This window comes from Saccopteryx bilineata, chromosome 12, assembly GCF_036850765.1.
Source record: "Saccopteryx bilineata isolate mSacBil1 chromosome 12, mSacBil1_pri_phased_curated, whole genome shotgun sequence".
NCBI classification, from domain to species: domain Eukaryota; kingdom Metazoa; phylum Chordata; class Mammalia; order Chiroptera; family Emballonuridae; genus Saccopteryx; species Saccopteryx bilineata.
The window spans coordinates 43,711,306-43,727,034 of NC_089501.1; the positions used below are offsets into that span (position 1 = coordinate 43,711,306).

A 15,729-nucleotide genomic window follows, 5' to 3' on the forward strand; every position below is an offset into this window, starting at 1 on the left:
CCGACGCTCTACCACTGAGCCAACCGGCCAGGGTGGGTTGATGCTTTATCCACTGAATCACCCAGCCAAAGCCTCTATAACCTGTTTTCAGATGGTTTGGTAAAATAGTATTGGACAATATAAACAGTTGATGACTCTATCTGAGGAGAAGAATGTGTTCATTGTATTTCCAGTTTTTCGGTAGGTATGAAAATTTTCATAATTATAAACATAAACTTTAAAAACCAAAAAAAAAGCCCTGGCTGGTTTGCTCAGTGGTAGAGCATTGGCCTGGCATGTGGATGTCCCAGCTTCAATTGCTGGTTAGAGCACACAGGAGAAGCGACCATCTCCTTCTCCACCCCTCCCCCTCCCCCTTCTCTCTCTCTCTCTCTCTCTCTCTCTCTCTCTTTCTCTCCCCTTCTCCCCCTCCTGCCTCATGGCTTGATTGGTTTGTAGGGACTTGGTCTCCAGCACTGAGGATGGTTCCCAGGCCTCTGCCTGCAGTGCTAAAAATAGCTTGGTTGCCAAGCAACAGAGCAACAGACCTAGATGGGCAGACCATCACCCGTAGGGGGCTTATGGGTGGCTCCTAGGCCTGGTGCATGTGGGGTCTGTCTCTCTGCTTCCTTTCCTCTCACATAATAATTATAATAAGCTGCCCTGACCAAGGTTGGCGCAATGGATAGAACATCAACCTGGAACGCTGAGGTCCCAGGTTTGAAACCTGGAGGTCTCTGGCTTGAGCATGGGCCCATCTGCCTTGAGCACAGGCTTGCCAACTTGAGCGTGGTATTGCTGTCTTGAGTCCAAAGGTTGCTGGCTTGAGTCCAAAGTGGCTTAAGTAAGGGGTCACTGGCTCAGGTCAAGGTATGTATGAGAAGCAATTAATGAACAACTAAAGTGCTACAACTACCAGTTGATGCTTCTCATCTCTTCCCTTCCTCTCTGTCTGTCCATCTCTCTCCCTCTCTCTCCTTTCTTGTGTGCGTGCTAAAAAAATAAAAGAGGACATTCTTTCAATGATCATAGTGCAGTTATCAAAATCAGGAAATTGTGCTAATTTCCTGTGCTAATATTTTAGCACAATACTGTTAGCCAACTTACAGACCTTATTTAGATTTTATTAATTGCTCTACTAAATACCTTTTTTAGGAAAAGAATATTGCAGATCATGAATTTCATTCGATTGCTGTGTCTTTTAGTCTCCTTTAGTCTGGACAAGTTCCTCAATCTTTTCTTTTATGGACTTGAAGATGTTTATGAATACAGGCCAATTATTTTAAAGGATGTCTCAATTCAGGTTTATCTGCTGTGTTCTCACGATTAGATATGGGCTGTGCATTTTTGCCTGGAATATTCCAGAGTGATATATGTTAGCTCGTGTCATGTGCTGTGATGTGTCCTGTCCCCTTGGTGATGTGAACTTGGACCATCCGATTAAGGTGCTGTCAACTAGGTTTCTCTACTGAGAAGTTCCTTTCTGAACCCCACTGTACAGTTGTAGTTTGCCCTTTTATAGTAAGGGTCCTGGGCAAACACTTTGAGATTGTGTAAATAAATACACTGTTGTTACTCCTCAAGTGATAATCTCTGGCTATAGCATTCACTTACAATTTTTGCTGGAGTCATTTATTTGTTACTGAAATGGTTTGCCAAGTGATTTTCTAAGTTTATCGTTTTTTCTATGTTTATTAGTTGGGAACAGTTTCCCCTTAGTCTCTGTTTATGTATCGTTGTATGTACATTATTTATTTATTTTCACTGTGGATTCATGGACGTGTATTTTTATCAACCAGGATCTAGTAGTGAATGTTTTATTGCTGCAGAATCATATTCAAAATTTTAGGAGACATGCCAGGTCAGCTTTTGAAATAACGTTATTTAGTTCTGTCCTCATATGTTAGAAAAGCTCTGGAATGTAAGTTTATAAAGAAGCTCCAGCAGACTGGGCTTTATTTCTTGCTTTGGTACAAAGCGTAACCATTATGATTTTATTGGATTTATAATTTATATATCCTGTGAACATAAAATTATATGTCCTTTGGCCTGCTCAATTCCACTTGTAGGAATTTATCCTATAGATATACTTTAAAAGATGACCAGGTTTTTGGGCCTGTATTCATAAACATCTTCAAGTCTATTATCCTACAGATGTACCTTTTAAGATGATTTTATCTATTTTTTTATAGGAGATTGGAACTAACTTAAATATCTCTCATTAGGGATGTTTGTTATTATAATACATCCATACAAGGATATATTCCTCAGCCATAAAAAATAAATGAACAGGTTGGTTAAGTATTGATAAGAAAGTTTCTTCAGGATATAATAAAGCAGTGGTCCCCAATCCCCGAGCCGTGGACCGGTACCGGTCCGCAGAGAAAGAATAAATAACTTACATTATTTCCGTTTTATTTATATTTAAGTCTGAATGATATTTTATTTTTAAAAAATGACCAGATTCCCTCTGTTACATCCGTCTAAGACTCACTCTTGACGCTGTCTTGGTCACGTGATACATTTATTCGTCCCACCCTAAAGGCTGGTCGTGAAAATATTTTCTGACAGTAAACCGGTCCGTGGCCCAAAAAAGGTTGGGGACCACTGTAATAAAGGAAAGAATATCTATGCATTTGCTTATATATGTATGGAGTGGATATGTTCGCAAGGAATCACAAGAAACTGGTCATCGTTGCCATTAGGGAGTGACAGTGGTTGGGGAAGGGGCTGGCTGGAAGAGGGGTGGGGTAGACTTTTCTCTGTAAATCCTTTTGTAACTTTTGATTCGGAATGAATTAACTTTTAAAAATTCACACACTGGAGATAAAAAATTACTGAAACATTTTAACTAAATGTAAGAATCTAATCAAACTGAGGATTTTCTTATGTATTTCCTGTGTAAGATATAAGTACTATACGTTTTCATTGTCTTGGTAGGTGACAAGAGTAACACTGGTGTGAAGTTAGCAATCTTCTTTATATGCCATGGTATATATATTTTATAGTCTTAAAAAAACACATTTGCTTCTGTTTCTCTTGGCAGCATGCATATGCACTAGAACTTCTATATGATCAGCTGCACGAAGGGGCCAAAGCTCTTGATGTAGGATCTGGAAGTGGAATCCTTACTGCATGTTTTGCACGTATGGTAAGACCTTTATTTTTCATTCTGGCCCCAACAACAGTGTAGTTTACGTGTCTTATATATGATTTGGCTCTATGTATATAGATTTTTCAGTAGCTGTTTCTGAAGGTTTTTTTTTTTTTAATTTTACCAAGATAACAGTTGAAATATATATCACTAGGATTTTTTGTTGTTAGAAATGACAGGACATTCTATCTAAACTGGCAGAACTAAAGGGGAATTTGTTTGGTTTATGTAATGGAAACATCTGAAGGTGCATCTGGCTTCTCGTGTGGCTGGATTCGGAAGATCAGATGTTATTATCGACAGTGGGTTTCTCTGTGGCTTTTGTTTTGGCTTTGCTTTCTCCACATGTAGGCTTTTCTCTTGTCATCTTTTAGAAAAAGATGGTAGCCAGTAGCTCCCAGGCTATATTCTTCCAAGTTCTCATCTGGCAGAAAAGAGTAGAGTCTGCTATCTAAAGACTCCTGCAGGTTTGTTAGGAATGAGGGTGGACATTCCTCTACATTAAGAAAAGTGCTCTGAGGAAAGGCTTGTTAGTTGTACTTCAGTGTCTGCCAGCGGGGCTTATTTGGTTAAGTCACGGGAGCGAACGTGTGGAGGCCCCACAAGCACCTGGAGGACAGAGAGCTTCATCTGTGCTCAGATAATCACATCGAGGTGATTAGGAACAATCTTGTCTCTGGAGGCCAGGTTGGAAGGTTTGGTTTAGTTAAGTTGGGATTTATGCAGTCATCTTGGACTAGAATCCATTTAACTTGCTATGAAGATATAATCAGCACACCACTAGCATGCAAGTTCCAGTTTCGTCTTTCTCCTTGACGTATCTTAAGCATCCAGAACAGTGTCCGGTATATAATAAAGATTCAGAGAGTTCTTGTTCAGTACTTTTTGCTTATTTTGTAAAAGTGAAGCCCTCACTAATGTGATGTTAGGGCCTTTTTTCCCAAAGCTTAGAAACAATATTTAGTGAAATATTTTCTATACTTGACATATTTATGGTTTCAGAGGAAATTTTATTTTTAAAAAGTCATTAAATTTCTGAGATATCTTTTTTTAAATGATGGTAATTTAAATTAATGTTTTTCATACATACATATAGTACATGCTAGTGTTCTAAATGCTTTTTCTATATTCTCTTACTTAATCCTCACATCATTTATAAGATATGTACCTTTCACTCCTCATTTTATACCTAAGGAACCTGATTCATAAAATAACTTGCCAAGGTTATACAGTTATAAGCAAGCAATGAAACTTAGATGTGAACCCAGATAGTCTGACATCAAAGTCGTTATTGTTTTAAAATTTTCTACAATATTTACATTTTTACATCTTTATGTATTTTATACTTTACACAAAATGGCAGTAGAATCAGGTGTAGGAATCTCTATAAAATTATTTAAATCCTTATAAAATGTTATTATGTAACATTTTTATATTTCAAGTCACACTTCTAGGTTTAAGTTAAGTAAAAACCATTACATTAACTATCATTTAATATTGGCAGTTAAGTCTTCCATCAGGGTCCTTTATTTCTGAAAAATGGTAACATTTCTTTTAGTATTACAAGTTTTTATAATTTATTCTAGCTTTACAATTACTGAAATATAATTATGCATTTGGCCCTGGCCGGTTGGCTCAGCGGTAGAGCGTCGGCCTGGCGTGCAGGGGACCCGGGTTCGATTCCCGGCCAGGGCACATAGAAGCGCCCATTTGCTTCTCCACCCCCCCCCCCCCTTCCTTTCTGTCTCTCTCTTCTCCTCCCTCAGCCAAGGCTCCATTGGAGCAAAGATGGCCCGGGCGCTGGGGATGGCTCTTTGGCCTCTGCCCCAGGCGCTAGAGTGGCTCTGGTCGCGGCAGAGCGACGCCCCGGAGGGGCAGAGCATCGCCCCCTGGTGGGCAGAGCATCGCCCCTGGTGGGCGTGCCGGGTGGATCCGGGTCAGGCGCATGCGGGAGTCTGTCTGACTGTCTCTCCCCGTTTCCAGCTTCAAAAAAAGAAAATAATAATAATAATAATTATGCATTTGCGGGTTATAGTTGAGAAAGTTATATTTGGTAAATAATTTATAGTAAGCCTATTGTCATCTAATTGGCAGCTTAAGCTGTTTGTCTTCCTCTCTCAGTGCAGAATATGATTTTACATAAGGAAGCACTTTAATGACACTTTAGAAAGACATATTTAGACCAGTGAGCTATTGAATTATTTTCCTTTCCAGGTTGGACCTAGTGGAAAAGTCGTAGGAATTGACCACATTAAAGAGCTAGTAGATGACTCAGTAAATAATGTCAGAAAGGATGATCCGCTGCTGTTGTCTTCAGGGAGAGTGCAGCTGGTTGGTGAGTATCAGAAAACTTAAAAAATTCAAGTAATACTCAGAGTTAATTACAGTATTTTAAACCATTCTCTTTTAAGCACTAAGTAAGGAAAACAGTTACTTGAAAGTTTTATGCTAGTTCTACCTTGACCATGGCTGACGTGACTGTTAACTATTTCAGAAAATGCCCTTGTTGAGGTCGTTCTCCGTTGCTTTTTAAGAATACTAAAGTAGCCTGACCAGGCGGTGGCACAGTGGATAGAGCGTCGGACTGGGAGGCCGAGGACGCAGGTTCGAGACCCCGAAGTCGCCAGCTTGAGCACAGGCTCATCTGGTTTGAGCAAGGCTCACCAGCTTGGACCCAAGGTCGCTGGCTCAAGCAAGGGGTTACTCGGTCTGCTGAAGGCCCGCAGTCAAGGCACATATGAGAAAGCAATCAATGAACAACTAAGGTGTCGCAATGTGCAACGAAAAACTAATGATGGATGCTTCTCATCTCTCCGTTTCTGTCTGTCCCTATCTATCCCTCTCCCTGGCTCTCTCTCTCTGTCTCTGTAAAAAAAAAGAAAAAGAAAAAAGAAAGAAGACTAAAGTAACAAGTGTTTACTATAAAAAATAACAGTGCAGAGACGTGTAAGATAAAAAAGAAAGCTCTCCTTTTCCCTTTTAGGTTTTTTAGACATATAAATATATGGGTGACTGAATTGCACAGTTTTCTTTAACTCATACTATACATGTTGTCCTGTAGTTTGCTTTTCTCCGTTCAGCAGTATAGAATGGACATATTTCCAGAGGAGCACATTTTGTGTTATTGTGAACCATAAAAAACATTAGAAATGCATAAAACATAAATGTGAAGCTTATTAATTATCTGTTTAATCTCCACATTGATAAAAAAAATAGAACATTAGCCTTGGCCGTGTGGCTCAGGGAATCGAGTGTCACCCTGTGCGCCGAGGTTGTGGATTCAGTCCCCGGTCAGGGCACACATGAGTAGCAACCCATGAGTGCACAGCTAAGTGGAACAACCAAGTGTATCAATGAGTTGATGCCTCTCTCTCTGTCTCTCTCTCTCTCTTCTTCTCTCTCTTTCTTTTCTCTCCTCCCTCCCTTTCCCTCCCTCTCCTTTCCTTTCTTGCAAATCAATGGAAAATTTTTTTAAAAAAAGAAAGAAATGGAACTTTGTCAGTACCTTGGAAGTCCTCAGCTTCCTTTTTTCCTCATCGTACTCCGTCCCTTCTCCCTGTTGGTAGCCAGTGTCATTACTTCTGTGCATTTACTACCTAATTGTACTTCCAAAGTGATGCTTAATTTACCTTTGAACTTGAGATAAATGGAACCGTGCAGTATGTGATGAATGACTTTTTCACTCGATGTTATAAATTTCACCTGTCTTTTTGCATACAGTTTGTTTTTATTGCTGGACAGCATTCCACATTTGTTCATTTACTGTAAATGGGCATTTTGGCTTGTTTCTAATTTGGAGATACTTACCAGGCTGCTGTGAACATATGTGTACATAGTCCAGATTCATACAAGGTGGGGCAAAGGTAGGTTAACTGCTGTTCATATGAAAGGTAATACAATAATTAATAAATAATAATATAAGAATACACGAACTGTGTTTTGCATATTCATATAGTTGTAACCGTACATTTGCCCCATCCTGTACATACACTTATTAACCAGCGCTCATTATATAGGCCCACAGGCTTACCGTACTGCAGAGCTGGTTTGTAAAGTGATTGAACCAGTTACATTCCCATCAGCAATGTTTCAGGGTTCCTATTGCTCTACATCTCTACGAATACTTGGTCTTACTAGGTTTTTCTTTCTGCCCACTGAGTGAGTGTATAGCAGTATCTCTTTGTGGTTTTAATTTTGTGTTTTCTTATTAACCAGTAAGGTTGAATACTTTTTTATTTATTTAATTTTCTTTCTTTCTTTCTTTCTTTCTTTCTTTATTTATTTATTTATTTATTTATTGTGACAGAGACAGATAGAGGAATGGATAGGGACAGACAGACAGAAAGGGAGAGAGATGAGAAGCATCAATTCTTCGTTGTGGCACCTTAGTTGTTCATTGATTGCTTTCTCATATGTGCCTGACGGGGGTGGGGAGGGCTACAGCAGATCGAATGACCCCTTGCTCAAGCCAGCGAACTTGGGCTCAAGCTAGTGAGCTGTGTTCAATCAGATGAGCCCATGTTCAGGCTAGCGACCTCAGGGTTTCAAACCTGGGTCCTCCGCGTCCCAGTCCAACACTCTATCCACTGCACCACCACCTGGTCAGGCTGAACACTTTTTAAAATATGTTTGGCCATTTGGATTTCCTCTTTTGTGGAATGTCTGTTCAGATATTGGGTTGTTTACATTTTTCTTCAATTTGTAGGACTTATAGAGACTAGTTCATTTTCTCTCTTTTTTTTTTATTTAGACAAATTTAACAGAGTGACATTGGTCAATCAGAGTACACAGACTTAGAGAAAACATCCATTGTCTCTGTGCATATTCTAAACCCCTTCTCCCACTCTGTGGCGGGCCTTTTCATTCTTATATTAGTATGTTTTTTGATAAATAGAAATACTTAATTTTAATGTAGCCAAACTTACCAGTTTTTTCCAGTCCTGTGTCCTGCTTAAGGCTACGCTGAAGTCATGGAAATAATTCTTCTATATTATTTTCAGAAGCTGTATTGTTTTAGCTTTTCACATTTAGGTCTTTGATTTTCCTGACATTGATTTTTGTGCATGTATGAAGCGGGGGTCCAAGCTCATATTTTTCCATATGAATATTCAGTTGTCCCAGCATCATTTATTTTAAAAGACTGTCCTTTCTGCTGTATAATTTTCACACGAGGTATCTGGACAGGTATTGAAAGCCTGATTTTCCCTTCCAGTGGGGGATGGAAGAATGGGCTATGCGGAAGAGGCCCCGTACGACGCCATCCACGTGGGCGCCGCGGCCCCCGTCGTGCCTCAGGCAGTGAGTTATTCTTGTCTGTGTTTGTGTGCTCTAGTCAACCGAAATGCTCAGAGCTCTAGAGAAATGACTTCTAGATGATGTTCAAGATATCAGACTTTTATATCGTGTGTTCTCAGTTATGGTTAGTAAGAAATGTTTTCCATATGCAAACAGTTATATAAATGACATAAGATTACTAAACCCCAGCTCATGTCTGTGTTTTGAAGCAGCATTTGATCTAGCAGAGAACTAGTCTGCCAATGGAATTGGGAACATCCCTCTGGAGTTCAGGATGTGGTAATCACTTGGTGTTTTATTAAATACCAGAATATGCCTGGGAAAGACCAGGAAGTACTTGTCATACATTTCACCCTCACAGAGCTTAGATTCTAGAAGAGATGTGTCATACATATAACAGGGAAATTAGTGATGTGATATCAGATCATTAGCATAGGATATATATTGAATGAAAAAGAAAATCTTTCTGTAGGAGTTTAAGGTAGCAAAAGAATTTTGGAGAGTGGTCAAGGGGGCTTCATACAGGAATAGAACTTGAACTGATCTTCAGAGCAGGAGACTTTGCATTGCTGCAGTGAGAGGGAAGGATATTCCAATATTGTATATTATAGTCAAGGACATATTTAAATACAAAATTGATTTTTCATTTTGTAAGACTGGTAAACTATGTCATCCCTTAAAATCCTTGGTTAAGGTCACTAGAATCTTAGATTTCTATTGCCTGTGAGTTTTACAGAGTTCTTGGCCAGTGACACTTTCTCTTCTGCCCAGTCTCATCCACTCCCCAACCTAGGAGGGGTTCTTCTGTATGTTTAGATCCGCTATGAGAAGCTGAAAGTTGGGGAGTTGATTCTGATCATTGACTTGCTACTTACTGGCTAAATGAGTTTGGGAAAATTACTTTTTGTGTCTGCCTCTGTTATTTTTTTTTAAGACTAAACTAATGGTTTTAACACATTTTAATTAAAGTATTAACATGGTGTAAGAAGGTATACAAGTCATAAAGAACTCAAATAATTTTTATATGAATACATGATCAGTTTTCTTTTTTTTTTTTTAATCAAAAAAAGATTGGCAGTCTAGTACAAACAATTAAAATCTGAAATAGAACTGTGTTTCAATGAAGGGGCTTGGGTCAGGACTCGCTTTCTCCAGTAAGACCCTGAGACGATCCTGAGGACATTTCTCACTCTAGCTCAGTATTACAGTATTTTTAACATAGAAGCACATGTAAGTATTATAGGGTCTCTTATACATGCCAAAGGGGCCTTCCAGTTTTAACAAAACAGAGTCAAGATGTTAATGTTCCTCTTGGATGTCACCTCCAAACAACTAGAAACGGAAACCCAAACTATGTTCAGCTATCTAGGGATTAGACCTGCAGTCCTGAACTCAGTAGTGTGTGAAGATGGCAAGCAGGTGGAGTAACAGTTGACTCTGGAGGGTGGAGGAGTGAAACCAGAAAGACCGCAGAGGGTACTAGCAGCGCAGAAGCAGTTTGCCCTGCAGACCTCTGGAAAGGCTTCGAAATGGGAGGAGGCATCGGGACCCGGAAAATCAGAGATGAGGCCTGGGGCTGCAGAGAGGCGCTGTGCCTTGAAATTCTTATAAGAAACAATTAGCCCTAAGTCCTAAGTAAGGAAATTTCCAAGAGCTGAAGGACATGATTCTGTAGTTTCAAAAGATCTGTTGAGTGTCCAGTACAATGAATTTAAAAAAAAAATAGAAAAAAAGAATCACAATATCACCATGAAATTTCAGAATATCAAGAACAAAGAGAAGATTTTAAAAGTTTCCAGAAAAACAAAAAGGGTAGTCTGTTAAGGGTTGCTAATCGGAAAGGCATCCGACTACAGAATAGCAGCATTAGAATCAACAGGGCAGGGAAATGAACCGACACAGATCTCGACTGAAAATTCTGTACCCACACATCTTGCCAAGTATGTAGAATGGAGAGTTTTAGACTTGCTAGTCTCAGCTGCTCTTTTTTAAACTATTCTGTGCACTACATCTAGACTAGAGGCTGAACTTGGGATCTGACCAGGTGGCCAGGCTGCCCTGCAGGATTGATTATCAAGGAGGAGACGCAGCATTTGCTGGGAGAGCCAGTTCCCAGCATTAAAAAGCAGAGCCAGATGAGAGCAGCATGTGATCATTGCTGGCCTCCAGGGTCCCCCTTAGACTTGAACTATTCAACTTGAACAATTCCTTTCACAAGAAGACCCAATGGCAGCACTGAAAGTACATTTCATGACCAAAATTTATCCTAATGTAGACAAGTTGGAAAGAACATGTTTACATGTTTTGAAAGATAAGTGGGCCCCAGTACTGCAGATTCTCACCATTGAGCCCTCCATAGCAGATGCTGCATGGAGCAGTGCAAGCCCCAGCCCTAGGAACAGCTAGACGTGGGCGAGGCTGTGTGCCATGAATATTATTTAAGTCAGTTGTCATCAGTTGTGCATCACTTCTGTTCTGCCAAGACTTCTTCTGTTTTTGTTTACATTTAATGGACACGTCTCGGAAACATGACAGGATAGAAGCCAGACCTCTTCAGCCCTTGGTGACTACATGCAGTTAGCACATCCATGTCTTGTCCCGCTTCCGTTACAGGCATGCGCAGTGACTAGAAGTACCACCAGGTTGTGCAGTGTGTAGGGGCAGTGGTCCCTTGCTGCCTTTGTTCATTTCCCCAGCGTGGTTTCAGTAGAAACCACTGGGAATGAGGGGGACGGGCCGGGTAGCTGCAGTGTTTTCCTTTATTTTTTTTTTTGAAGGGCGAGACAGTTTAATTTTTTGGGCTCCTTTCTCCCTTACGGTCATCTAATTGCACTGGTTTAAAACAGCTAACCAGTTCTTTAGAATATACTCTCAAGCAAAGTTTAACTTTATTTAGAGGCTGTAGATGGATACACTCGATTGAACCAAAATGGGAACATTAAACAAACATCACAGCCCTCACTAATAACATTGTGACTTTACTGTAGGATTCTTCTTTCAAGGAAAAGCTTGTGACCATTTTAAATGGCTTGTCTTAAAACTGTAAATCTTACATTTTAGTAAAATAGTTTTTATTTTAAAAGAATAATAATAAATAAAAAATATTCCATGCACTGTTTCATACAATACTTCTGGAAGAATTACTTTAATAATATCAGCTAAAAAAAATGATATTAGCTAAAAATAAGGGGGGAGAGAGACTCTGGCCCTACCTTCCTTCATCATGGTGGCAGCATCCCTAAATTCAGTTATAAAACTGCGAATCCCTTATCTTTGGTCAAGTGATGCCCTAAATTCTACAATGACAGGGATTCCTTGCCTAATTTCTACATTTCTCTCCAAACCACAGAGTGCAAAACAAGCAGATGGGCATTGGAATTTCTGGCTTAGGCTTGGCCTTTCCAATAGGGTAGTTCTACATATGTGTTCAGTTCAGACGTTTGAGCACTGCAGTGCAGCAGGTCCTATGTAGATGCTAGGGGCACAAGGCTGAGTAAGACAGTCATTGTGAGAGAATTTATGGTTTAGCTGGAGAGGTAGATATGAGTAAGACACAGTCCCTTTCATCAAATAACTTGTCGTTTAGGAGGAGAGGTAGATAAGTAAATGACTAAGTGGGAATTGAGTGATGATAAGGTTAACAAAGTATGTGTCTACCAAATAAAGCATATTGTACTTTATCCCTGTGGACACTGAAGGCTGTTTATGGAGATGTAAAAGGACTATTAATATAAAATTTACAATTTGGTTTGTGTGTGTGTGTGTGTGTGTGTGTGTGTGTGTGATTTTCTTGTTTTTTCTTTTAGCTAATAGACCAGTTAAAGCCTGGTGGAAGATTGATATTGCCAGTCGGTCCTGCAGGTGGAAATCAGATGCTGGAGCAGTATGACAAGCTACAAGATGGCAGTGTCAAAATGAAACCTCTGATGGGAGTGATATACGTGCCTTTAACAGATAAAGAAAAGCAGTGGTCCAGGTGGAAGTGATTTTATCTTCTGCTCTTTCTTCTTCCACACATGCAAGGTGAAAGGGTGTGGATTTTAAGACATTAGACTGCGAGAGCTGCTTTTTTGGTTATCGCCTTTTCGCTTTCCATCTCACCATCAGAAATTCACTACATTAAAAATGTAGACAAATTTTGCATAGTCTGCCCTTCTTTTGGTTTGACTCACATCTTTGGGAAAGGGAAGGTGAGACTTGGTTGGCACAAAGGCATTTTTTAAAGAGGCTTTCAGCCACAGTTTTAGTACTAAGGAGATTTTATCGTCAGCCACTCTTGTTTCTGTATTTACCAGTCATTTCTATAGCCGCTATATGGTCACAAAGCAAAGGCTTTGGTGAGAGGAGAAGGGACCATCATTCTGAGTCCTGTTTATTCTGTTATAGCAGTGTCATAAAGAGAAAGAAGGGAAAAGGTATTCTTGTCCCAGTCTTCCAAAGTGTGAGAGTCCGAGAGAGGACATTCTCCCTTTCAGCTTGATTACTTTTCCTGTCACGTTCACAGATGTCTGACAGCCTGTGCCTGTTTATCCTGAGCTGTTGTTTCAGAGCCATTCTGACAGATAAACTGCGTGCCGTTCTTATGGGACGGCCCAGCCGTTTTCAGGGGAGTCGATAAGCTCGGAGTGCCCAGGTCTCACAAACCCATCCAAAGGTCCAGCAGCATGCAGCTCAGTCTTCACAGCATGGTTCATCGTGGTGCCCACTTGTTCATCTCAGCATAACTGAATAGTTTGTTTAAAACCAAGACTTCTTCCCCTCTTTCTTTCCCCTACTTCCTCCCATGGGGAGGAGTGTGACCAGTAAGTGAAAGTGACCTTAGCTAAGACCACTTGGATTAAATGCCAAAATAAGAAAGGCTTTACAGTTTCCTTATTTTAGAATCTGTTTTTATTTGACAGAGGATTTTAATATAACTATTTTCTTAATAAGTAACATGCTGATTATAAGTTTGATAGCTCTCCATTTTGTTTTTGAATGAGTGTTAAGTTGCAAAAATGGTAATGAATGTAACTCAGTTTGTTAAAAACTAAGTTACTTTTCACTAAATTTTGATTGGCCATTTCTTGATATCTTACTAGGAATTGCAGTTTATTCTTCACCTAATGTAGTTACAAAGTTATTTTCTTTGAATTCTAATCTGGAGCTCAGCCACTTTAAAAAATATTAAAAAGCTATCTGTTTAGTTAGAATCAGATAGTTATTAACAACTAATTACAACCTTCCTTCACTTTGTTTCTAGTGTAGTTATACTATTGCATAATTGTATTGTATAAAGCACAGAAATTTTATATCATGTAAGAGTTCAGATTTCTATTGATAAGTTTTACATTTATATTTATTTTTGTTTTTAGCGAGAGACAGAGACAAAGACACGAAGGGAGAAAGATAAGAAGCATTAACTCATAGTTGTTCTAAAGTGAGAACAACTCACTTTAGTTGTTCATAGATTGCTTCTCATATGTGCCTTGACTGGGGACTCCAGCCAAGCCAGTGACTTTGGGCTTTAAGCCAGTGACCTTTGGGCTCAAGCCAGTGACCATGGTGTCATATCTGTGATCCCACTCTCAAGCCGGTGACCCCTCACTCAAGCTGGATGAGCCCGCGCTCAAGCCCTCAACCTTGGGGTTTTGAATCTGGGTCCTCAGCACCCCAGGTCGATGCTCTGTGCCACCACATGGTCACGCCATTTTTCTTTTTATATACAATAAATATTAGTATTGAACATTCTACCTATAATTTAATGAAAAATGTATTTTGTTTTGATAATCAGAGGTGGACATTTAATGAAGCTCTTGAAACTTAAGTTTCAGGGCCTCTATTTGCCTAGGGTCCTCCTGGCCTTAGACCTAACATTATATGAAGTCTTGTTTTCAGTTTTCCTTTTTCCCTCTTTGTAAAGAGGTCCCCTTTCACCCTCATTGTATAAGCTTTAGGCCTCCACAACACCTGTATCCACCCCTGATAAAACTAAGCTATTTATATTAAATTTAAATAATTTTTAAATTACATATAATTATTCAGTCAGTTACCAAATATTTCAAATGTATATATACTCGTTTTTCTTTTTGGTCTTCAGTGTTTTAAAACACTGAGGAATTTTATATGTATGCATCTTTGGAAACCCTTCTCTTATACTAGAAGGACTAATTTTTTTTATTGTAAATTTTCTGTTTAAGTACATTTTCCTACCTCCAGAGATGTAGTTTTAATTACAAAGATAATCAGTTACTTAATTGTAAATCTTCAATTTAGAAGAATATGTTTAAAAAATATAAAGGTGAAACAAAATGGGAAAAAAGACTGCTATATTAAAAATAATTTGTACTGTTAAATTTACTGGAAAATAGGATATTTGAGTGAGTACAACATCAACAGTTAACGCTATTTATATTTGTGTTCATAAAATACAAGTCAGGGTCCAGGCAAAAAACAAAGTATTCTGCTAAGATTTTGAATTAATTAAAGGGACTATTCAGAGAAATACGGGAAATATTATGGGAACCAGTACAGGAAGTTGACATGCCCAGAGAGTCCAAGGTAATTAGTGGTTAAATATTTCTCAGTTTGAGACCTTCTGAATTCATTAATTCACTAGGTGTCTGTCTGTTGCCCCTTCTGCCAGGCACTGTGCTGGTTCAGGAGAACACAGCTGTGAAGTTGAAACTGACCATTCTTGTACAACTTACAGCCATGTGAGAGAGCCAGAAAACTGCTATGACAGAAGCAGAGGCAGCTACAGGCGGACTGTTTTTGTTTTGTTTTTTTACAAAGTGAAGGCTTGTGGCAACCTTGGGTCCAGCAGGTCTATCAGTGCCATTTTTCCAACAGCATTTGCTCACTTTGTGTCTCTTTGTCACATTTCAGTAATTCTAGAAATATTCCAACCTTTTTTTATTATTACTATATGTGTTACGGTGTTCTGTGATCAGTGGTTTTTGATGTTGCTATCGTAATTGTTGTGGGGTGCCATTAGCCATGTCCACATAAAATGGTTAACTTCATCACTGTTGCGTGTCTCTCCCTCTCTTTGAGACACATGAATATATGAATATTTAAATTAGGCCAATGAATAGCCCTACAGTCACCTCTGAATGTTTTCAAGTGAAAGGAAGAGTTGCCTGTCTCAGTTTATATCAAAAGCTAGAAATGGTCAAGTTTATGAGGAAAGCATGTCAAAAGCTGGGATAGGCTAAAAGCTAGGCTTCTTGTGCTAACAGTCAAGTTGTGAATGCAAAGGAAACGTTCTTCAAGGAAACTAAGAGTGCTACTCCAGGAAACACCAACGATGAGAAAGTAAC

The 15,729-nt window shown here is 39.3% G+C and overlaps 1 protein-coding gene across 4 annotated transcripts in view; it reads left to right on the top strand.

Moving 5' to 3' along the window:
• Positions 1–15,729, top strand: part of PCMT1 (protein-L-isoaspartate (D-aspartate) O-methyltransferase) — a 49,220-nt gene that overhangs the window by 22,038 nt on the left and 11,453 nt on the right. For 3 of the 4 annotated variants that reach the window (XM_066248049.1, XM_066248045.1, XM_066248047.1), the window contains exons 4-7: positions 3,026–3,130; positions 5,348–5,468; positions 8,346–8,431; positions 12,235–12,404. In XM_066248049.1, coding sequence (XP_066104146.1) covers positions 3,026–3,130; positions 5,348–5,468; positions 8,346–8,431; positions 12,235–12,404 — 482 coding nt within the window. Of the gene's footprint in view, positions 1–3,025; positions 3,131–5,347; positions 5,469–8,345; positions 8,432–12,234; positions 12,452–15,729 lie in introns of all 4 variants that reach the window. The other variant, XM_066248048.1, reaches the window with a different exon arrangement.